This window comes from Panthera onca, chromosome B4 (genome assembly GCF_046562875.1).
Source record: "Panthera onca isolate mPanOnc1 chromosome B4, mPanOnc1 haplotype 2, whole genome shotgun sequence".
NCBI lineage: Eukaryota > Metazoa > Chordata > Mammalia > Carnivora > Felidae > Panthera > Panthera onca.
Window position 1 is genome coordinate 13,752,489 of NC_138345.1, and position 24,873 is coordinate 13,777,361.

Sequence of the window (24,873 nt, forward strand, 5' to 3'; positions counted from 1 at the left end):
TTTAGGCAAGTAAAATTTCATTACATAACACAGTTTCAGTGTACCACTAATTAAGGATTACAATTCATGTTAATGGCAAAAATATTCACGACACTGTAGAGTTAACAGTGCATTTCTTATCCAGATGTTAGGTCATGATACCATTATGAAGGTTTCAAAAGAAAAACTTTCTCATAGCTGAATTTTAAATTCCGTATTTTTCTATCAGCTCTTTTGCTTTAGCAATGTATGCACTCATGGCATCTTCCTTCGATAACCCTAGAAAGACAAAACAGATTATCTCACTGATGTATCGGGCAATTAAGAAAGTTTATTTCACTTATTAAAGAATTAACAACCTTTTTGGAGGTTCCATGCTTCCCATTTAGCCTTGCCTTTTAAATCTAATATTCCTGGACACTCTGCCAAAAGAAGGACAGATACATTTTCAACGTTATGTTTTACTCTATACTTCTAACAAACATTGTTCAAATGAAACTTATCATTATTTTTAAATATATTATTTAAAAAATATTAACATATATATACATATACATATATATGAAATACCAATATTAATGTCGCCAACTACAGATTGTTTGTAGAGCCCATAGAGTTCTTTCAGTTCTCCGTCATTTGGCCTTGTTTTCATCTTCTTCACATCTTCGGCGATCCTATCAAAATCAGCCTAGAACAAAAGGAAAAAAAGGTGCATGGTGCATTCACTAACTTTCGGCAGGCCCATCTGTCTTGGGGGCATTTACCACCAAACACCGGGAACTCAAAAAGAAAGAGGAAGCTTTCAAACAGAATTGGAACCATTACAGTCTGGCTCCACCAGAGCTATCGTTTACAGATACCTCTCCTGGTACCTGATACACAGATAAGATAGGGACAACTATATAAAGTTCTTAATTATGAGCATTCTTTTTTTAAATGTTTATCTATTTTTGAGAGAGAGAGAGCGCGCATGCATAATCAGGGAACGGACAGAGAGAGACACAGAATCTGAAGCAGGCTCCAGCCTCCAAGTTGTCAGCTCAGAGCCCAATGTGGAGCTCGAACTCACAAACCCTGAGGTCATGACCTGTGCCAAAGTTGGATGCCTAACTGACTGAGCCACCCAGGCGCCCCAATACTAAAAATTCTTAATACTGAAAATTCTAAAAACTGAAGAAGACACAAATAAATGGAAAGCTATTCTATGCTCATGAATTGGAAGAAATAATTTTGTTTAAATGTCCCTACCACCTAAAGCAATCTACAGATTTGTCGAAGCCAATCCCTATCAACATTCTAATGGCACAGTTTACATAGAAAAAAAACAACCTTAAAGTTTGTATAGAACAGTCAAAGCAACCTTGAGAAAGAAAAACAAAGCTGGAGTCATCACACTTCCTGACTTGCAACTACTATATATTACAAAGCTACAGTAATCAAAACAGTATGGTACTGGCCTAAAAACAAACAGATCAATGAAACAGAACAGAGAGCCCAGAAATAAAAGCATGCATATATGGTCAATTAATTTTTGACAAAGAGCCAAGAATGTAGAATGGGGGAAAGGTCACTCTCCTCACCAAATGGTGCTGGGACCACTTGACTGCCACATACAGAAGAATGAAACTGGACCACTATCTGACACTATGCACAACCCAAAGTGGATTTAAAGTAAGGTCAAGTAAGACCTTTGGTTTAGACCATAAAACTCCTAGATAGAAAATATAGGGGGCAGACACTGGTCTCGGCAATGATCGGATCTGACACCAGAAGCAAGGGCAACTAAAACAAAAATAAAGACATGAGACTCCATCACACTGAAAAGTTTCTACAAGGTAAAGAAAAGCATCAACAAAATGAAAAGGCAACCTATGGAATGGGAAAAAATATTTGCAAATCATGTATCTTTAAAAAGTGCTTAATACTGTTGGTGGGAATGCAAATTGGTACGGCCACTCTGGAAAACAGTGTGGAGGTTCCTCAAAAAATTAAAAATAGACCTACCCTATGACCCAGCAATAGCACTACTAGGAATTTACCCAAGGGATACAGGAGTACTGATGCATAGGGGCACTCGTACCCCAATGTTTATAGCAACAGTCTCAACAATAGCCAAATTATGGAAAGAACCTAAATGTCCATCAACTGATGAATGGATAAAGAAATTGTGGTTTATATACACAATGGAGTACTATGTGGCAATGAGAAAGAATGAAATCTGGCCCTTTGTAGCAACGTGGATAGAACTGGAGAGCGTTATGCTAAGTGAAATAAGCCATACAGAGAAAGACAGATACCATATGTTTTCACTCTTATGTGGATCCTGAGAAACTTAACAGAAACCCATGGGGGAGGGGAAGGAAAAAAAAAAAAAAAGAGGCTTGAGTGGAAGAGAGCCAAAGCATAAGAGACTCTTAAAAACTGAGAACAAACTGAGGATTGATGGGGGGTGGGAGGGAGGGGAGGGTGGGTGATGGGTATTGAGGAGGGCACCTTTTGGGATGAGCACTGGGTGTTGTATGGAAACCAATTTGACAATAAATTTCATATATTGAAAAAAAATTAAAAAATAATGCAAAAATGAAATAAAATAAAAAGTGCTTAATATTTAAAAAATATAAAGAACTCATACCACTCGATAGCTTTAAAAAAATCAATTAAACAAAATGGGAAAGGAAGGCAAATGGAGAGGGTCCGACGCTGCACAGATCCTCTCGCACCTGTCACTAGTGATGTGGGTGGAGAGCCAGCCCGCCCAGCGTAGGAGGTGGAGCACAGAGCACCCTCTGGGGGAGGACCGAGAAGCAGGGCATCACCTGGGGCTGGGGGGTGGGATGGTAGGGGAAGCGGAGCACCCCCTGGGGGAGGAGAAGGAGGCGCAGCCCAGCAGCAGGGTAGCAAGTGGAGCTCCCTTTTGGGGAAGGCTGAGAAGAGGAGCGGTGGTTGGGCTTCAGATGGGGCGTCGGTGGTGCGCACTGATAAAGGGCTTCAGAAGAAGGCAAAAAGAAAAAGAAAAAGAAAAAGAAAACCCCTCCCAGATAACATTCTAGACAAGTTAACTACAGCTGGCCAGACAACATAAAGAAGTCATCAGGAAAGTTGAAAGAAGCTCATTTGCAGAAGAAAAACAAAAAATACAAAAAAAGAAACGATTCCAAGAAAGCTGAAGAGAAAGTATAAAAAGTACAGTCTAGAATGAAAGCTACTTGCTCTAAGGCTGAAAGATCAGGATCTGAGAGATTCAAGACAACAAGCAGGGAAAGCCTTTAGACAGAATTCTTCATATGGTCCCAGAACCAACAGAACTATTGTAAATAAGTGCCTGTCTCTTGAAAAGAAGAGGTTACCAGTGAGAAGGGCTGCAGCCCAGTTGCTGAATAATGCTTGGGGAACGCAGAAAAAACAAAATGCCAAGTGGAAAAAACAAAATGCCAAATGGTTTAAAAGACAGTGGATGAAAAAAATTATGTTAATTAACTTGAATTTAAATAAATAAGTTAAAAATAAATAAATAAAATGGAGATAACAAAAAAAAGATGGCAGATGATCAGAAACATGAAAACTAAGAAAATCAAGGCTAAATGAAGAATGAGAGCTTGTCTGTGTAGAACTTAGTTATGTAGTTTAGAGAATTTTTCTGAAAAAATCCAATAAATCCTTTATAAATTAAGAAAAAATAAATAAGACGTAGAGATGGCCAACAGACACATGGAAAGGTGCTCAACATCACTCATCACCAGGAAATGCACATCAAAGCCACTATGAGATATGACCTCACTCTTATTAGGATGGTTAAAATCAAAAGACAAGAAATAAGTGTTGGTGAGACCTTGGAGAAAAGGGAACCCTCCCGCGCTATGGCTGGGAACATAAACTGGTGCAGCCACAGTGGAAAACAACAAATTAAAAATCCAGCTCCCACGTGATCCAGTAATTCTACCTCTGGGCGGAAGCAAAGCCCCTGTCTCACAGCGATGCTGGCACCCCCACGGTCACGCCCAGTGGTTTTGGTTTTTGTTTTTAACAAGAGTCAAGACTTGGAAAGTACAAGTTGAGTGCCCTATCAATGAGGTTTGGGGGTGATGGAGGGGGTTCAGAACCAATGGCAGAGAAAGAATTCTTGAAGAGGTGCAAAAGGGTGATTGTTATTAAAGCACGGGGACGGGACCTGTGGGCAGAAAGAGCAGCACTGGGGTGTTGAACAGTGACTGGTTATACACTATGGAGATGGGGGAGGTAAAGTCAAGAGGAAGTGTTTTTTTTTTTTTTTTTAATGTTTATTTTTTTTCCGAGAGGCAGACAAGTGCGAACAGGAGAGGGGCAGAGAAAGAGGGAGACACAGAATCCAGGAGCAGGCTCCAGGCTCTGAGCTGGCAGCAAAGGGATTTCCAGATGCTAAAGAAGACTCATAGATTACCTGAGGCCTAGCTATTGTCAAGCTAAGGTTGTGTTTCCCTCTAGCAAAGCATTAACATTAGGAAAGTAGGCAGTTCCTGGACTTTAGGCTACTGATAAGATTGCCTTTTTCTTGTGATATTACTACTAAGATATTTGTAAATTGAGGGAGACTCTATCAGTCTAACCATTTATTTTCTGTCCTTTCCTTTGTTCTTGGGCAGCCAGGAGTGTCTGAGGAATGTCACACATATCCCACCTGGGGTGGCAAGGGGGGGTGGGTTGTGCTAGCTTGTGCTTGACCCTCAGCTTGCCTTATGGTCCCTCATTACAATGATGGATGAATGGATAAGGAAAATATTATACAGACACATATACACACATCCTGGAATATCATTCAGCCATAAAAGGGAAGGAGATCCTGCCATGAGCAGCAACAAGGATGGGCCCTGAGGGCATTATGTGAGGTGAAGTCAGACAGAGACCAACAAATACTAAAGGACCTCACTTGTATGTGGAATCTAAGGTCACTAAACTTAGGGAAAAGGAGGACAGATTGGCAGTTACCACAGGTGGGGATGAAGGGTGGGGGAAATGGATGAATGTGGTCAAAAGGTGGCAAAAAAAATCTATCAAGAGAAATTTCAACCCACATTTCTTGTAAGTTTAAAGCATACAAATATAACTTTTTAAAAACAACATTACAGGGGCGCCTGGGTGGCTCAGTCGGTTAAACGGCCGACTTCGGCTCAGGTCATGATCTCGCGGTCCGTGAGTTCTAGCCCCGCGTCGGGCTCCGTGCTGACAGCTCGGAGCCTGGAGCCTGTTTCAGATTCTGTGTCTCCCTCTCTCTGACCCTTCCCCGTTCATGCTCTGTCTCTCTCTGTCTCAAAAATAAATAAACGTTAAAACAAACAAACAAACAAAAAAAACAACATTACACTTAGTGCAGCTTTGTTGATCCCCCTCGTGGACACTTCCCCCTCTCCTTCCTAAATCCACCCTTTGCCATTTGCAATAGCTTTGCTACCAACCAGTCTTTGTCTAGAGCTTTCACCACCTAGTTCCTCTTTGCCCAACTCCCAAAGATCGTCAGGCTGGCCGGCAGCTCCCCGTTGACATATTCTGCACAGAGGAATGTCTATGGGCTCCCAGTATTTTTAAAAAGATTTTGTTTTATATTTTACTTAAGTAATCTCTGCCCCCAGTGTGGGACTCGAACCCATGACCCTGAGATCGAGAGCTGCCCGCACCACAGACTGAGCCAGCCAGGAGGCCCCTATGTGCTCTTAGCTTTATTCCTTGTCTTATAACCTCTTTATTTCTCTAAAAAGGGCTTTGGTAACTATTTTCCTTAATAGAATTTTTCTATTCTTTAAAAAAAATAAATAAACGTTATTTTACCTTGTGTTATTTAAATCAGGGATAAGCAGGGGCGCCTGGGTGGCTCAGTCGGTTGAGCAGCTGACTTCGGCTCGGGTCATGATCTCACAGTCCTTGAGTTCTAGCCCCGTGTCGGGCTCTGTGCTGACAGCTCAGAGCCTGGAGCCTGTTTCAGATTCTGTGTCTCCCTCTCTCTGACCCTCCCCTGTTCATGCTCTGTCTCTCCCTGTCTCAAAAATAAATAAACGTTAAAAAAATAAATCAGGGATAAGCAGGAAATGTCACCGGCCTGGGTATCAAACAAGAAAAGCTCAAGAAGGCATTCCACCCCCACCCCCATTTTCTTTCTCCAATGCAGAGCTGCCTTTGATCCAAATATCCAAAGTCCCAGTACAGAAAGTGGATAGCCCCAATGTAATGTCAGAACCTCAGTGATCTCAGCAGAGGTGCTGGATAAAGTTTCCTCCAGCGCCAAAGACAGAACAGTAGCACAACTAGGACAGTTGTTTTGTCATGAACAAAAATCACTTGTAAATCAGAGAGACTGGGTTCTCCAACCTAAATAACCTGGAAAATGGCCCAGCCTCCTAATTAATCCCTACAAGGGTCTAAGAAGCATGGGTGCATGTGACAAGGGTCATACACCCTGCCTTCTCTTTCTGAGTTTCTTTCTAGGAAGTTGCCAACTGCTTTAAACAATGTCATGGTTAAGAACACAGGCTTTAGGGGTGCCTGGCTGGCTCAGTCAGTTGAGTACCTGACTCTCGATTTTGGCTCAGGTCATGATCTCAGGGTCGTAAGATCAGGCCCCACATCGGGCTCTGTGCTGAACACAGGGCCTGCTTAGGATTCTCTCTCCCTCTACTGCTCATTTGCACTCTCTCTCTCAAAAAACAAAAACAAAAACAAAAACAAAAACAAAACACTGGCTCCAGAGCCAGACTGCCCCAATTAGAATCTCAGCTTCATCTCTTAAGAGCTATGTGTCCTTGGAAGTTATTTAACCTGTGTCTGTTTTCTCAGCCAGAATATGGGACAATAATACCACCTATCCACAAGGTTGTTGGCAAGATTAATCAGGTTAACACATGTAAAATAGCTATTTAAGTTTATTTATTTATTTGGGGTGGGGGGGTTTGTGGAGAGGAGAGAGAGAATCCCAAGTAGGCCACACACTGTCAGTGCAGAGCCGACGTGGGGCTCAAACTCATGAACCATGAGATCATGACCTGAGAGAAAGTCAAGAGTTGGACGCTTAACCAACTGAGTCACTTAGGCGTCCCAACACATATAAAATATTTTAAATAGTGCCTGGGACATGGTGAGTGTTTAACAAAGGCTACCATTATTATTTTAAGTCTCTTTGTGGGAAAAAAAACAACCTAATTCTAGAGAAAACTTATTCACAATGAAAAATATGTTGATTTAACAAATAATACCAAATTGTCTTTATACACTCAGCTTTGTAAGCCATGTAGAAAAAATAAAGACCAGCAAGAAGTACACTAAAATATGCAAACAGTAATTGCCTCTGATTATTGGTAAGTTTTCTGGTGTTTTACCACTTTCTATACTCTCCAAATGTTCTACAGTGTGCCCCTCTTGTGTCTATAATCAGGACAAAATGAAAATGCTCCATAAGTGCCCACGGCTTCCTAAGGGCCGGGCAGGGCTATTCAGAGGCATAGGGATCTTTGCCTCCAGATTTGCTTGCTGTAAGGTCTTATGCCCTTTCCCAGTGACAGAAACCCAATTCCCCTCGGCAAGCCAAGCCTTGAGGAGAATTCTAAGGATTCTCAACAACCATGCTAGGTCCCTGCCTTCCAGGAAGGAACTTCTGGAAAAGCATTCCTCATAATGTGGGGGAACATGGAACCATTTGATAACCTAATGAAACGCTTGGCCCTCTTTACAAGAGGTCAGCCCCTGACACAGTTTCACACACAACTTCAAGGATCCCCCTTTCTTCTCCCTTCCAGGGTAGAGAAGCCCATTCCAGAGCAGGGACCAAGGTCATTCTTTCCATCCAGCGTGCCATTTTGTGGTGCCACAACTTGATACATTCCTGCTCCATGGTGTGGCTCCCATGTACCCTCTCTATGGGGCCCTTCCCGGTGCAACCATGAGGAGCTCAAGTGGGAAGAGCACTGGCCTCACACCAGGATCTTGGGTTTGAATTCTAGCTTTGAGAGACAATGCCATGGGACTCTATGCTAGCAACAAAGTTCTTGTGATTCAGACTCCACCCCCCCCCCCCCCCCCCGCAAATGATACTATTAACCTCAGGGGGAAGGTGTTAAGATTAAATGCCATTAAGAAAGCACATATTCTTGATTTCATTCTGTTGACTCTGCCCAGCCAGAGCTCATCACTTGGATCATACTACTTAACGCACGTACTGAACACCTATGATGCGCCAGGCCTTTGCCAGGCACATGGGGACGAAACAGGGCAGCCGGCGCCCAAGGAGCTCGGGCTCCAGTGGGAGATGAGCAAGTCAACAGTGATCACGTGATACTTGCTATAGTGGTGGAGCTGCAGGCACTCTGGGGACACAGAGGACAGAGTGTCAGCGGGCGTGGAAGAAGCCTTCCCAGAGGACATGGCGCTTAGCCCAAGCCCGAGGGGTCAGCACCCGAAGGACGGACAGGGGCTTGGAAGGGGGCTCATAATACAGTGATAGGTACAGGAACAAAACTGTATACACATAAGAGTATAATCGAATCAGTGTGTGTATATGCACACTTATACCATGCACATGTATCTATGTATATATGCACCTGTATGTACAAGCACGTACAGGCATATATATACACATACACATTTTTCACACATACTAGAAACGAATCCATCGTGTTAGCAGTGGTTGTCACCTGGGTGAAGGAACTCCTGATGGCCTTTATTTACATTTGTTCTCTTTCCCCAAAGTTCCCACCCTGAACATATACTTTTTTCGCATATCAGCAAAACAGTATTTTTTACTGTAGTTTTACAGCTCTCTGCTGCCCAAAACAACTTTTGCCTGAGAGAGGCCCCTGGCTGTACCAAGGAGCGAGGCGGTGCGGGTGGGACCCCAGCCGCCCTCGCCTCCATTTCTCAGATTGGAAGAACTGGAGGGGCAGGGCCGCCTGGTCCTCCCGGAGCAACTCGGTGTCTGCCCTCCCGGGAACGTGAGCCTACTTGGCGTTTAACCATTCCCCGGGGTTCACAAGCGTTGCCATAGGGAGCCCCGGCTCGCCATCCATAGATGGCACCGGTGCGGTCCCCACTGTCCTAAGTGGACGCTCGCGAAGCAGGTGGGAGTGTCCTCGGGGTCACAAAGGACAATTCGGGGCGGGCGGGAGCGGGGATGAGGGAAGGGTTCCGAGGAAACGGGGGCAAGAGGACTGCAGGCAGCTACTGTCCCAAGTTCCAGGTCCGAGCGGCCCGCCGGCCAGGAGCGTCACGCTTGCCACACGCGCCACTGCAGCGATTCCCTCGGGGGGGGGGGGGGGGGGGGAGGGGGGTAAACCCTCCCTCACGGCCTTCGACTTACCTGCAGAGACATGGTCACAAAACCCAACCGCAGCCACACTCCCGACGCACGCTCACCCAGACCCCGCCCCGCGACTCCTTAAATAGCGGCGCGCCTCCGCCCACCAGCTCCCATTGGATGGTTCCCATTGGCCATTGGTTCTGGGGGCGGGGCTGAGCTGTGAGCCGCACCTGCCGTGTAGGAGGCAGCGGTCCGGCTCTCCAGCCTCTCGCAAGGGTAGTTAGTTGCGAGCGAGGGTGCAGCTTGGAACTGGAAAGAGAAAGAGCTGGGAATTTAAATGAGTTCCTCTCCGCTCTTGGCTCGCTCCCCAATTCTTTCTCAAGAGACCGTATTCAGGAAATCCAGAGAGGTCTCTGCAGGGCACGGAAATCAGCGGGGATTCCTTTTTGTGTATATATGTATACCTCCGCCCCCTCGTAAACCGAGAAACCTGGACTGTAGGCAGTATATTGAGACCTCTCACGTCTCCTCTCCCACCTCTAGGTGCAGTTCATCGGCAATGAAAAAGGCGTCTTCTCTTTAAAAAGCAAAAATACGTTCTGAACACGTGCTGCAACCACCCTAACTAGTTCTCAGGGCAAAGGCACAAAACCACGTGCGTATTCAATTTGAGCCCTTTCGCCAGGGGAACAAATCCAATGTCACCGCAGCTCTACAGATACACAGAATGAGGTTGTGATTCACATTGCATTAATTGTTCAAAGAACTGGAACAGCATTTTCTGGTGATATGAGGAGTTAATTTTCCACTCTTCATTTATGTTTTTATATATTTTTAAATGTTTATTTTTGAGACAGAGCACAAGTGGGGAAGGGACAGAGGGGGAGAGAAAGAATCCCAACCTGACTCCATGCTCCAAGCGGGGCGGGAGGCGCTCTGTCCCACAAACCGTGAGATAATGACTTGAGCTGAAATTGAGTCAGAGGCTTAACCCACGGAGCCCCAGGTACCCCACCTCCCCCGCCCACCACTACCTCCAACTCTTCATTTAAAAGAAACTTTCGTGGATGACTCAGTTGGTTGGGTGTCCAACTTCAGATCAGGTCATGATCTCACTGTTCGTGAGTTCAAGCCCCGGATCCGGCTCTGTGCTGAAGCTTGGAGCCTGGAGCCTGCTTTGGATTCTGTGTCTCCCTCTCTCTGACCCTCCCCCGTTCATGCTCTGTCTCTTTCTGTCTCAAATAAACATTAAAAAAAAATAATAAACAGTATTAAAAAAAAAAACTTTCATGGAGCCAGGTGCCCCGAAAAACTGACAAATTCAGGATTTAGAAAGTTACTGACTTGAAACGTCTAACAATACAACATATAACCATTCAAGAGATGGGAAAGATAGGCCCTAAAACATTTAGCTTGTTTTTTTTTTTCATTTTAGCTTGTTTTTGCATAAAACTACATTTAAAAAAAATATTTGCTTGTCTTTTTCGTGTAAATCCCTTGGTTTTTAAATTTTCTCCTTGAAAATTTTTTCATGGTGTAATCAATGAATTTCCAAGTAAAAGACAAAAAGCTAATGTTAACAAAACGCACTGGCCAGGCTTTTTTTGGTTTTTAGTTTTTAAATTTCCAGGTGATGGGACATGCACTGTGGGGTACAAAGGCAAAAGGCAGCTTCAGGACAGTGAGTGCTTTCTCAGCTGGGGAAGCCCTCAAGTGTTCCAGTAGGGAAATACGGGGTGAGGGCCAGTATCCGTGTGAACCTGTAGCTGAGACATTTGGGCATTACAGTCATTATAAGAAATCAGGAAAAGAAGGGCCTCTGACTCCTCTGGGTCATGATCTTGAGGTTCGTGGGTTCGAGCCCTGCGTGGGGCTCTGTGCTGACAGCTCCCAGGCTGAGCCTGCTTGGGATTCTGTGTCTCCTTCTCCCTCTGCCCCTCCCCCACTTGCGCTCTATCTCTGTCTCTGTCTCTCTCTCAAAAATAAACATTTTTAAAAAATCAGGAAAAGGGGAAAGGGAAGGTACACTGTGCTGTTTTATTATCTAATGTTAAGAACTCTTTTCAAAGCATGTTCTCTTGAGTTGCCCTCCTCTGACCAGAGGCTAGAGCCATGGTGCCTTGTTCCAAGGAACAAAAAGAAAGAAAAGACAATGGATATATTGATGTCTCTGTCCAGTGATAATAATATACTAGGTACAGTGAAAACCCAGCTTTCTGGAGCCCTTAGGAAGTGAATCAATTTGGACAATCAAGTTCTTTTTTTTTTTTTTACTATATTGTTAAATATTGATTACAGATCAATATACATACATACACTCATATATATGTAAAATTTTAAAAATAAAGGGCACATTTATGAAACTACCACCAGTTTAAGAAATAGAACATTACCAGGGTGCCTGGGTGGCTCAGTTGGTTAAATTGACTTCAGCTCAGGCATGATCTCACAGCTCATGAGTTAGAGCCCTACTCCAGGCTCTGCGCTGGCAGTGCAGAGCCTGTGTGGGATTCTCTCTCTCTCCCTCTCTCTCTCTGCCCCTCCCCACTCATGCCCTCTCTCTCTCTCAAAATAAATAAGTGGACATTAAAGATTTTTTTTAAATAAATAGAACATTATCCTTACCTTTGTGACTCCCTTGATTCCATTATATCCTATCTTCCTCATTCATTCATTCAAATAGTTACTGAGTGCCCACTATGAGCAAGGCACTGTTTTAGGTTCTTGAAAGACATTAGTCAACAGAACAAACAAGAATCCCCATCCTTGCATTACATTCTGGTAGGGCATTGCAGACAATACCATATATAATAAGTGAATTCTATAGTCTATTAAAAGATTTTAGATTATAAGTGCAATTAAAAAAATTTTTTTTAAGTTTATTTATTTATTTTTCAGAGTGAGAGAGCGAGAGCATGAGAGGGAGAGACAAAATCCCAAGCAGGCTCAGTGCTCTCAGCACAGAGCCCGACATGGGGCTCGATCTCAGGAACCAGGAGATCATGACCTGAGCTGAAATAAAGAGTCGAACGTTCAACCAACTCAGCCACCCAGATGCCCTGATAAGTGCAATTTTTAAAAAGAGCAAAAGAGATGGTAAGTCTTTTTTTTTTTTTTTTAATTTGAATCCAAGTTAATTAACATATAATGTAATAATGATGTCAGGAGTAGAATTTAGTGATTTATCACTTACATATAACACCCAGTGCTCATCCCAACAGATGCCCTCCTTGATGCCCATCCCCCATGTAGCCCAACCCCCCACCCCAAACCCCTCCAGCAACCCTCAGTTTGTTCTCTGTATTTAAGAGTCCCTTATGCTTTGCCTCCCTCTCTGTGTTTATCTTATTTTTCCTTCCCTTCCCCTATGTTCATCTGTTTTGTTTCTCAAATTCCACATATGAGTGAAATCATATGATACTTCTCTTCCTCTGACTGCCTTACTTCACTCAGCATCCGCCTTGTTGCAAATGGCAAGGTTTCATTCTTTCTGATTGCTGAGATGGGCAGTCGTGGGTATGTGGGGTGGAAGAGGTAACCTGCAATGGTAAGTAGGGGACACAGGGCAGGTCTCTTTGAGAAGATGGCATTTGAGTAAAAGCTTGAAGGAGGTGAAAGAGCTGATCAGGAAGACCCCCTAAGAGCTGCATCCAATACAGAGACCCTCAAGAGAGAGCTTCCCTGGCAGGTGTGAAGAACACCAAGGAGCCAGTGTGGCCAGAGCAGAGGAGCAGAAGAGGCCAGGGAATAGAAGATGGAAACTGGACAAGACCTTGCACAAAGGCATTTGGGGTTAAATGGGAGTGAAACAGAACCATTGAAGAGTTTTGAGTGCGATCTGCCAAGATACCACTACTTTTTAAAGGGATCACTCTTGTTGCTGTGTTGAAAATAGATTGCAGGGAAACAAGGTTGGAAGCAGAATCTTTACCATAATTATAATCCAGGGAAGAACTTACAGGGTGTCTCAAACTCAGGTGGTAGTAGTGAGAAGTATCTCAGATTCTGGATATATTTTGAAGGTAAAGTCAACAGTAGTCCCTCAAAGATTCTACATGGGATGTGAAGGAAAGAGAGGAGTTGGAATAGTTCCAAGAGTGTTGACCTGAGTCACTGGGAGGCCCACTGGTGGAGTAGGTTTGGCGGGGAGCAAAGATCAGAAGTTTAGTTCTGGACATGTGAGTTTTGAGATATCAGACATCCAAGTGAGATGTCAAATAGGCAGTTGGATATCAAGTCTAGTTTGGGCGGGGTACATTAATGTGGTACTCATGAACAGAGAGATAGTATTTAGAACCCTCAGACTGGGTGACTCTAGAAACTGAGTGTATATAGATGAAGAAAGAGGATTGAAGACTAAGCCATGGAAAATCGCAACATTAAGAGCTTGGAAAGGAGAGGAAGAATGAGTGTAGGAGACAGAGAAGAAGTGGTCATTGAGTAAGAGAAAAACCAAGAGAATGTGGTGTCCAGAAAGCACATCAAGTGAGAAAGCATGTCAGGGTGGAGGAGGACTGAGAGTTATCGATTGGATCTTGGTCATTGTCAAGATCACTGACAACCTGGAGAGAGAAGTTTCAGTGCAGTGGTGGGGGACAAAGGCTGATTAGAGTGTGTTTAAGAAAACACCAGGTGTGGCGCACCTGGGTGGCTCAGTCCGTTAAGCATCCAAATTTGACTCAGGTCATGATCTCATGGTTTGTGAGTTCGAATCCGGCATTGGGCTCTGTGCTGACAGCTCGGAGCCTGGAGCCTGCTTCCAATTCTGTGTCTCCCCCGCTCACACTCTGTCTCTCTCTCTCTCTCTCAAAAATAAATAAAAACATTTAAAAATTTTTTAAATAAAATAAAATAAAAAAAGAAAACACAAGGTGCAATTATATAATCGGTTTTTGGACTCTCCCTTTGTTTATCCCTCCACTCATGTCAAACTGTCTTAATCATTAAATCCTACCTATTTTGTTCATCCTCACAAAACGTTGTTCTGGCACTTTGCTCCTCCCTCTAAACTCTAACATCCATGAGTCATGTACCACAAAAGAAAATTCTTGAATTTTTCTTAGAATTGCATTGAAAAGCTACATCAGTTGGGTGGGGGAGGAGAAGCAGATATTTTTGTGACAGTTTCACTATTCATGACTCATATCTTTTTCAATTATTTTTCTGTAATGTTTTCAGAGAGTTTTCCAATTTTCTCCATTAAAGGTCTCACACATCTTATATGTATTTTTTTTTTTTTTAAGTAGTCTTCATGCCCAGCGCAGAGCCCACCTCGGGGCTTGAACACACCATCCTGAGATCAATACCTGTGCCGAGATCAAGAGTCCGATGCCTAACTGACTGAGACACCCAGGAGCCCCTTAAGGGGATTTATTTCTAAGTATCTTTATAATTTTTTTATTATGTTATAGATGGAGTCTTTAAAAAATTTGCATTGTTCATCCTTTTGTAACTGGTACAGAGAAAGGGAATTGATTGTTGTCTATTGACTCTTTATCCAGCAGCCTTGATAGATCTCTTAAGTTTTAATTACTTTTCAGTAAACGATTTGGGGTTTTCTATTTATCAAACAATAGTCTATGAATGATGATAGTTTTACTTAGTCCTTTGCATTCCTCAAATCTTTCTTTTCCTTGCCTTTCTGCACTAGCCAGGACCTGAGTATAATAATGGCTAGGAATAGTATATGGTTCTTTAAAGGTAATGTGTTCAGTGTTTCACCATCAAATGTGATATGTTCGCTGCAGCTGGCTTATTTTGATGGATATACATGTTTTAGTAGGTTAAGGAGGTTTCTTCCTATTTGTAGTTTGGCAAAACTTGTTTTCATAAATGGATGTAGAATTTCATCAAAAGCTTTTTTTAATGTCTCTGTTGGGGATTGGGATGATCATATATTTCCCCTTTAATCTTTTCAAGAGAGCTTACATGAATTGATTTTCGATTGTTAAACCAACCTTGCATTCCTTATTAATTTTGAACTTGATGAAATGTTTCTCTTTTTTTAAATACATGACTGGACTGTGAGTTATATTTTGAGGGATTTTTCATCCATCTTTATTTTGTAACTTCCCTTCCTCATACTGTCTTGTTTTGTTTTGTTTTTTTTCCTGTATCAGCATTATGCCGGCACATAAAACGAGCTGGGAAAGCATCCTCCTGTCTCTGCGTTCTGGAATAAATTGTGTAGAATGAAGAAAATTACAAATGAGAGAAGGTCGCACAGCAGCCAATGACACTCAGGCTGATTTTCTGCTTGCTGCCTCCTTCACTTCCAGTCCCTGAGGTTAAAGCCACTGTCCAAGCACAAGGGAGTCTAATGCTCACCCCACCCATCCCCCAACTCGCAGCCAGAACGAGCATCCGAAAACACAAGCGGCATTAAGCGTGCATATATCAGGGGCAGCCGAGTTTTCTTATGATAAACTCCAAACTATTTTTGGCAGCAGACTTCGCGCTAATGCTAGTGAGGCCCTCGGTGAAAGTCACCAGGGAGATTTTTCCCAGAAGAACCCATTAAGGGTTCTGACGCCTTGCCAAACTGCCCTGTGGAAACACCAACTGGCCTCCCCCATGAGCACACGAGAACCGCGGGCCAAGCGCTGCAGAGCTTTGCGGCTCCGGCACAAAGAAGGCCACAGGGCCTCCGCAGTCTTGCCCAGGTAGGGGTGCCGGTGGCCGCCCCGCCCCTTGTCTCCCTGGAGGCTCCTGGCAGCCTTTTAAAGGTTAAGCTGCCGTGGTTTTGGAAGCAATGCTCTTGAATGCCGCAGAGGTGCTGCTGTCCACTTAAGTGGAACTCCACTGAGAGATGGCTGTGACCGCGTAGACCCTTCTATCCACCGTGCAAAATCCCCTTGGCCGGAGTACGCTGCACACACAGCGGGGCAAACTTCTTCCTCGGCTCCTACTGGCCACTCTTTGTGTGCAGCCCCTGGCCGGTCTCCTGCACCTTCTCACTGGGCTGCATGAAGTTCACGTTCTTTCTACCCCATGTCAAGTGTAATGAGCATTGCTTGGCCTCCCCACAGTTCTCCTTTATCACTGTTCCTGCTCTCAGTCTGTGAGGTCTGAGTGTCTCAGTGTTTGCTATCAGTGTTTGCTTTCAGGTTCCTTCTGGCAAACCTGAAACACAGATGTCTCAGTATAAACTTGAACCTGAACCAGCTGAAGAAGTTCTCAGTGGTCCCCTGCCGCCCCTTGCCTCGGGAATGGCTCATCTGTGGGAAGTTGCCAAGGTAGATCGGGTTTCCTTCGGCCACACCCCGGAGGAAATTGGTTCCCTCTGTGGCTTTGCCACTGCTTCTGATGTGTGGACAGAAGAAGTGGCCAAAGGGACACAATTGGGAGTCTGTGCTGGGCTGGGGCACCTGAGAGGTCTGGGGGGCACAGCCCTGAGGCCTGACTGGGCCGTGGCACTTGGGTCCCTGCGGGTGCGGCCTTGTTGGGAGACTGGGGTGCAGAGGTGGAGTGTGGAGGGGAGCACAGGCTGTGGAGGCCCCAGACTCTGGCAGGGTGAGGCTGTCTCTGCCCTTCTGCATGGAGGCCTGGCCGAGGCCAGCCTCCTTCCAAAGCAGGGAACTCAGAAGTTGATTTGTGCTGGTGGAGGGGCCACTGCTTCTGAAGGTGAGGGTGGTCTCTTCCTCTCCAGGCAGGGTGGGGGACTGGTGGAACTTCTACCCTGACACCTGACCATTGTCAGGTGGCCCATGTTCTGTGTTGCTCTGCTGAGCGCTCTTAGAGCAGGAATCAGAGGTGAGAACAGCCAGCTCACGGCTACCTCGCTCCGTGTTGCAGACTCCACGCTGTACCTGGTGAGACGAGAAAAGCATGCTGCTGTTGGTTAGCTCAGCCGAAGCCTGGGGTTTCTGGGCCACGACATGGCCCTCCAGCTCGGCTCCCTCGTAACTCAGGAGCAAACAGGAGGTCATTGCTTCCTTGTGCTTACGGCCCATCAGCGAGTCTTGATCTCTTCCCTGTGTGACTCTGGGCACGATCAACTCAGCCAGGCTTCCTTGTAGTCAGGGAGTGGCTCCACATAAGGGTTTTTTAGTTCGTCTCCATGACCTGTATTCATCCATAGATCTTGGGCTCTTAAGTGCTCTCTTGCTGAGACTGACAATGAGAGATTTCTTGAGCAGTTTTTCACATTTCCTGCATGTGTAAAAGGGGATATGGTATATTCCACTGAGTACTCCTTGGAGGCAGGGGTCCGCTGACCAGTGTCTACAGAACACCCTCAGATTCCACACACCCACCACGGTTCCATCTTATCTGACCCTGGAGGAGTTCTGGGACAGCACGGAGAGGGGGTTGCCAAAGGAGACACCCAGCTTTTCGCCAAAGGTGAATTGTGACTGAGGCCAAAGTCTTCAAACTTACCATGTCAGCATCCAAGAACATGCCTTTAAATCTACGGACAACACACTCCTGGTGACCATACCCCACAGACATTATCTGATGGAATTTGCCTGTGGCCTTCTTTTCTTGCAGACTGCCATGAGCCAGTAGGAACTCAAGTTCCTCTCTTTCACTAGAGTATTCCAGGACAAGGCAGAGTCTGCATCACTTCAAATAATTGTTTTGGGATGGTTCACGGCCTTCCTGATTCTTATTCACAGGATAGTCTCTTGAGTTTGGAGGAGTTCTGCTAAGTCTTGTCAATGATTTTAATGACTACCTCTTTCCTAAGGCAGGATGCATCGAGCCAACTTCAGCTTGGCCAAGTTAACCCTTGATGATGGTCTTGAGAACTGGTGGCTGGCCATATGGATCCTCATCAGCAGAGACAGCAGAGAGGCCCAGGGGCATGTTGGACTTACTGTTGACTTTGGAGTCAAGGTATCCCAAGGCCAACTTAAAATTGGGAGAAGTTGGTGAGAAGCTTGGCCCACGTCACCTCAAAGGAAAATTCCAGAGTCCACCTGATCAGCTGATCTTTGTAATGGAATCAAAACACAATGCTAGATGAGCATACAAATAAACAAAACTGAACACTAACAAACTAAATAAAAGGAAAAGATGAGAAAAAAATTAAAAGGAAGAAATGAGAAAAAAGTAAAGAAAAAAATGAAAATGAGATAAAAAAGGAATAGTAAAGAAAAATGAGTGAAAAAATAGTATTTAGAGTGGTATTAAGTACATTCATAATGCTGTGTTAACCATCGCCAGTATTTCCAATATTTTTTCATCCTCCTAAATAGAAACTCTGTGCCCATTAAACACCTTCTCCTCCCCTTCCCCCCAGCCTTGGTAACCTCTCTTCTACCTTTTAATCTATGAATTTGCCTAGTCTGGGGACTTTATACAGCATAATTGCACAATGTTTGTCCTTTTGCAACTGGCTTATTTCACTTAGCATAATGTTTTTCAAGTTCATCCATGTTGTAGCAGGTGTCAGTATTTTATTCCTTTTTATGGCTGAATAATATTCCATTATATGTAAATATGACATTCACTCATTCGTTGATGGACATCTAAATTGTTTCTACCTTTTGGCTCTTGTGGATAAAGCAACTATGGCCATTGTCATACTAGTATCTGTTCAGTCCCTGCTTTCAATTCTTTTGGGTATATCGTAGGAGTGGAATTGCTGGGTTATATCATCATTCTACATTTTAACTTTTAGAGGAATTGACAAACTGTATTCCACAGCAGCTGCATCATTTTACATTCCAACTGGTGATGTAGTAGGGTTCTGATTTCACAGTATCCCTCACCAACACTGGTTATTTTCTGCTTTTTTTTTTTTTAATGTTTATTTTATTTCTTGAGAGAAAGACAGAGTGCAAGCCGGGCAGGGGCAGAGAGAGACAGAGACACAGAATCCAAAGGAGGGTCCAGGCTCTGAGCTGTCTGCACAGAGCCCAAAATGGGACTTGAACCCATGAACTATGAGATCATGACTTGAGCCAAAGTTGGATGCCTAACTGACAGAGCCAACCAAGCGCCCCTCTGTTCCTTTAATAATAGCCACCCTCATGGATGTGAAGTGGTATCTCATCATGGTTTTGATTTGCATTACCCTAATGATTAAGGATGTTGAGCATCTTTTTATGTGCTTATCGGACATTAGTATATCTTCCTTGGAGAAATGTCTTTTTCAAGTCCTTTGCCCATTTTTGAGTTGGCTTTTTGGGAGACTAACTCACAACCCCAAGATCAAGAGTTGCATGCTCTACCAACTGAGCAAGCCAGGGACCCCATGGTTTTTTGTTTGTTTGTTTTTGCTTTTTGTGATTGAGTTGTTGTTCTTTATATATTCTGAATATTAGTCCCTTATCAGATATAATTTGCAAAAATATCTTCCCCTGTGGCTTTTCACTCTCTTGATGGTGTCTTTCGATGCACAACGTTAATTCTGATGAAGAACCAATTGATCTATTTTTTTCTTTTGTTGCCTGTGCTTTTGTTGTCAGATACAAGATATCACTGCCAAATGCAATGTCACAAAGATTTTCCCCTATGTTTTATGAGTTTTATGGTTTTGGGTCATAAGTTTGGATCTTTGATCCACTTTGAGTTTAATTTTTCATGAGGTATAAGTAAGGGTCCAACTTCATTCATATGCATATGGATATCCAGTTTTCCCAGCACCGTTTGTTGAAAAAATAGCTCTTTCCCCATTAAAGGGTCTCGGCCTCCTTGTCAAAAGTTAATTGACCATTTATGTGAGAGTTTATTTCTGGGCTCTCTGTTCCATTGATGTAGAAGTCTGTCTTTATACCAACACCATACTGTTTTCATTACTGTAGTTTTGTAGTTAGTTGTTAATATCTGAAAGTGTGAGCCCTCCAATTTTGTTCTTCATTTCCCAAGACTGCTTTGGCTGTTCAGGGGTTCTGTGAGATCTGATATGAATTTTAGGATTTAAAAAAAATTTTTTTTAATGTTTATTTATTTTCGAGAGAGAGAGAGCATGAGCAGGGGAGTGGCAGAGAGAGAGGGAGACACAGAATCCAAAGCAGACTCCAGGCTCTGAGCTGTAAGCACAGAGCCCAACGCGGGACTCGAACTGATGAACCATGAGAAAATTTTAGGATTTAAAAAAAATTTTTTTTAATGTTTATTTATTTTCGAGAGAGAGAGAGCATGAGCAGGGGAGTGGCAGAGAGAGAGGGAGACACAGAATCCAAAGCAGACTCCAGGCTCTGAGCTGTAAGCACAGAGCCCAACGCGGGACTCGAACTGATGAACCATGAGATCGTGACCTGAGCTGAAGTCAGATGCTTAACAGACTGAGCCACTCAGGCGCCCCTAGGATTTTTTTAAATGCAACAAAAACGCCCATTGGGATTTTGATAGGGATTGCAATGACTCTTTAGGTCACTTTGCGTAGTATTTATCAAGATGAGCACTTCTTAATTGTGGCTGAGCATTTAATCTGGAAGACAAACCACAGACACAAACCTAATGCCTGATTCCTGCCACCAGAGATTATGTTAAAAAGGCTGTGGGGTGCAAGCACCAGGAGTGGCACAGCAGGGCTGAGATCTATTGTCTGAAGCAAAATGGTAACTCTTTTATTTATTTTTATTATATTTTAAAATGTTTTTTATTTTTTGAGAGAGAGCACGTAAGCAGGGGAGGGGCAGAGAGAGAGGGGGACAGAGGCGCAAGATTATGGCCTGAGCCAAAGTCGGATGCTCACCCAACTGAGCCACTCAGGCGCCTGCTAACTCTCCTTTTAGAATAGCCTCTGCATAGTGTATGTGGTGGTCCAGGATTATTCAGGTCCTACTGACCTGTTCGACCTCATCTTTCACTGCTCTCCTTCCTCACATGCACATCCCACCCCCAGCTATCCAGGCCCATAGCTAGCTACCACCCCACTGTCTGGAATGCTCTTCCCCATCTTCTTAACTTGCCAGGCCTTCTTTCAAGACTCGCACCTCCTCCTCCAGGAAGCCTTCAGGGTAAGAATTATCTTTAGTGTGGGCTACAAGCCTAGAGCCACTTCTCTCCTCTCCTGTCATTCTCACCTTCCTTCCGAGGGCTCCCCCTGCTGCTTGGGTCTCTTTCCCCGTTCTAACAGGTCAAGCACACTCCTGCCTCAAGGCCTTAACCTTCCCCCACTCTTCCCTGGCTCAGTCCTCCACTTCCTCCAGGTCTTGGTTGAACTAGCACCTCTCTGTGAGGCCTTTTAGCACCCAGCCCAGCTGAGACACAGAGAGAGAGGGAGACACAGAATCCGAAGCAGGCTCCAGGCTCCCAGCTGTCAGCACAGAGCCCGACGTGGGGCTCGAACTCACGAACCATGAGATCATGACCTGAGCCGAAGTCAGACGCTTAACCACTGAGCTACCCAGGCACCCCAGTATAAATGTCTACTTTAAAAAAGTCTAAAATTACAGGTTTATGTTTATGTATATCTATGGTACATTGTGAATAGTTGCCTGTAGCTTATTTTGTATCATACAGACACTTTATTTCCAAAATTACTGGTGCTGGCTCTTTAGGACCTATAGAAAATCTAAAGCCTAGATTCCTATCACATTAGGCCTCTGCCCTTAAAAAGAAAACAAAACGAGGGTACCTGGCTGGCTCAGTCAGTGGAGCGTGTGACTCTAGATCTTGGGGTTGTGAGTTTGAGCTCCACATTGGGTGCAGAGGTTACTTTAAAAAAAAAAAAAAAAGAAAACCTCAAAAAATAAAACAAAACTCTAATAAATAGAATCTATTAAAAAAAAAAAAAAAAGAACATCCCAGACAGCTCTTTGACCATTTAAGATCTTTCAAATATCTCTTTTTGAATAGGACAGCTCTGCTCCAAGGCCCCCTGACAACCTTGCATGTCTCCATCTAGCCATGTAGGCAAGGCTTGACTGCAGGGGCAGAATGCCTGAGAACCCTTCTGCAGCGAGGGTCCCTATCTTGTGGAAGACTCCCACAAAGGTGTTTCTCTTCGGGGCGCCTGGGTGGCTCCGCTGGTTAAATGTATGACTTCAGTTCAGGTCATGATCTCATGGATCGTGAGTTTGAGCCCTGCATCAGGGTCTGTGCTGACAGCTCAGAGCCTGGAGCCTGCTTCGGACTCTGTCTCCCTCTCTCTCTGCCCCTCCCCCACTCTCTCTCTCAAAAATAAACATTAAAAAAATTTTTAAAAAAGGTGTTTCTCTTCCATTTCCCTAGTTTTAGTGGAGACTAATGCTTTTCACCTTGCCCCCTGCCCTCTCTGCTCGCCACCTTAGGGTATATATAGCTGCAGGTTTCTGTGTAAGTCTATGAAACTGCTCAGCTGAAGTTTAAAGCTGGCTTGTCAATGCAGTGACCTCATCACTCATGACACCTATGGTTAGTGATCTCTGGGACTAGGGATGTCCCGTGGGCCTAGGGAGGCAGGGAACTGATAATCATGCTGATCTTGCTTTTGCTGTCTCAGAAGTATAATAAATGGCCTACATCCAATTAGATTCTTTTTCTCCTTACTGGCCTTATCTATGGATGTGTGGCACGTCACCATGCTGTTGCTTAGAGATCGCTTAACGGCTTGAAATGTCTCACGTTTAGGTTGTATCTACAGATAGCTAATGACATGACTTATCACCAAGGCCCTTAAACCACTCTTACATCATGACAAGCATATAAATCTACCAATAGTCCAATTCTGGAATTAATGTAAAAAGTAAACTTCATTATTCAAAGACCAAATTGAGGCTTTACAGGGCAAAATAACTGTAATAGCTGTCATTACAAGGTTATATATACAGGGGCGCCTGGATGGCTCAGTCCCTTAAGCACCTGACTTCAGCTCAGGTCATGATCTCACAGTTTATGGGTTCAAGCTCCTTGACCGGCTCTATGCTGACAGCTCAGAGCCTGGAGCCTGCTTTGGATTCTGTGTCTCCCTCCCTGTCTGCCTCTCCTCCACTCACACTCTGTATCTCTCTCTCTCTCTCTCTCTCTCAAAAATAAACATTTAAAAAAAGGTTCTATATACATATGTACATATATATACATATACACCACGTGAGTTAAACTGATAATTTGAAGACTATGTGAGAAACATTAAAAAAAGTTATATGGAAAGAAAATCAGAATACAAAATTTAATCTGTATTATTTCACAATTTAAATACATGCACAGATGTGAAACAAATCAGAAAGGAACATTGAAAGGAAATGTGTTTTGAAGTAATTGGGTCACGGGAGAAGTGTTTGGTTTTTTTCTTGCAATGTTTGTGTGATCCAACTTCTTTGAAGTGTGGTTGTTCATTTTAGCAAAATTCTTGTGGCAATTATAGTGGCAGTCTCAAAATAAAACACATGCACTAAAATCATAGAGGCTACTGTTAATTTTTATTAACTCTTAATTCAGATTTTCCCTACATTTATCACAGTTACACTTATCCAGCACTTTTTCTGTGCCACTGGGCTAATCATCTTACAGAGATGATCTCTTCTAATAAGCACAACAGGTACTATTTTTATCACTTCATGGAGAGGGTTAATTCGCTTGCTTTAGGAGTCAGATACTTGGCCACGGATGGAGTTAGGATTTCAATCCAGGCAGCCTGGCTCCAGAGCCATGGGGTGTAAATGGTAGGTAATACTCACAGAGGGAATGCAAACTGAGAAGATGCTACAAATCTAACTACACAGTCTGGAACCTTAGGGGGACGAAAATTTATGCACATTTCCTTCCCATCACTCTAGCATTGCAATTAGGTATGTGCGTCTGCATTTCTCTTACAGCTTAAAAGCTAGAGATCTAAGACTACTTTAAAACTGAATGTTGGCAGTTCATCACGAACCAATAAGATTCATTTTATGAAACAAAAGCCTGTTGTTACACTCAGACTCATTGTAACTTCATTCTTTTTAATCTTTTCAATTGTGATTTTTAAAAAAAATCAAACTGTACTTTAACCCTGTGTAACCTGCAATAATTTTTGACCCAAGGGAACACAGTTTTTTGTTTTGTTTACTTTATCGCCAGTCGGGCGCTATGTAGGTGACAAAAACTGAAAATACAGGAAATAGATCCAAAAAATGGAAAACAAAACGAGCAGTGAAGAGATTGAGGACGGAAAATTTTTGAGAAAGATGGAGAGAGGAAAAGTAAAGTGGGGGAGGGGCGCTAAATTGGGCTGGAAAAGAGAAAGGAATGGGGTGGGGAGGGAGCAGGCTCTTTAAGTCAGAAGCAACCTACTTTCTTCTAAGTTCTGGCCACAGCTAAATCAACAGGTTCAGAGGCCTGACCTTGCAAACGTCCTTCAGCTGTTTTGCGGTTGTCCGTGCCTTCCTAGCGACTCCATTCATAACCGTTAGTTTCCACTGGTCGGAGTTGCTACGGCGGACATTTGGAGGACTTTTCTGAGCCGCCGTCGCAGAACGCAAAGTCTTCTTTACTCTCTCCTTTCAGGGGGCTCATGATTGCCTACATTGTTGCCTGTAAGCACTTTTTTTTTTTAATCGCAAACCACCTCTCATCCCCCGTTTATCTTGATTTTCCTGGTACTGTGGATGCGACGGAGATGGGGGCACTGGGACAAGGACCAGGGTTTTGCGTCCCCTTAGGCAAGCCAAATACAGAAAAGCGGGAAGAGAGACAGAGCCAACACCGCCAGGCGCTGAAAGGTAGAAACTGGATTAGAAGGGCGTGGGCGACGAGTGAAAAACCAGCCCTCTCGCAACTGCAGTTGA

General features: G+C 43.9%; 1 protein-coding gene and 1 pseudogene across 2 annotated transcripts; one reads left to right on the forward strand and one right to left on the reverse strand.

Moving 5' to 3' along the window:
• Positions 1-24,864, reverse strand: ACBD7 (acyl-CoA binding domain containing 7). 2 transcript variants are annotated; one of them, XM_060659266.2, is made up of 4 exons: positions 24,430-24,864; positions 550-667; positions 339-401; positions 1-258 (listed from the first exon to the last, which is right to left on the reverse strand). In XM_060659266.2, the coding sequence occupies exons 1-4, from the start codon at positions 24,487-24,489 to the stop codon at positions 185-187; spliced, it is 315 nt and encodes a 104-aa protein (XP_060515249.2). In that variant the 5' UTR covers positions 24,490-24,864; the 3' UTR covers positions 1-184. The 2 variants fall into 2 exon arrangements, with proteins under 2 accessions (XP_060515249.2, XP_060515248.2); XM_060659265.2 differs by lacking the exon at positions 24,430-24,864 and adding an exon at positions 9,293-9,353.
• LOC132695197 (U3 small nucleolar RNA-associated protein NOL7 pseudogene) lies at positions 2,663-3,564 on the forward strand (annotated as a pseudogene).
• Positions 24,865-24,873: the final 9 nt, after the last annotated feature.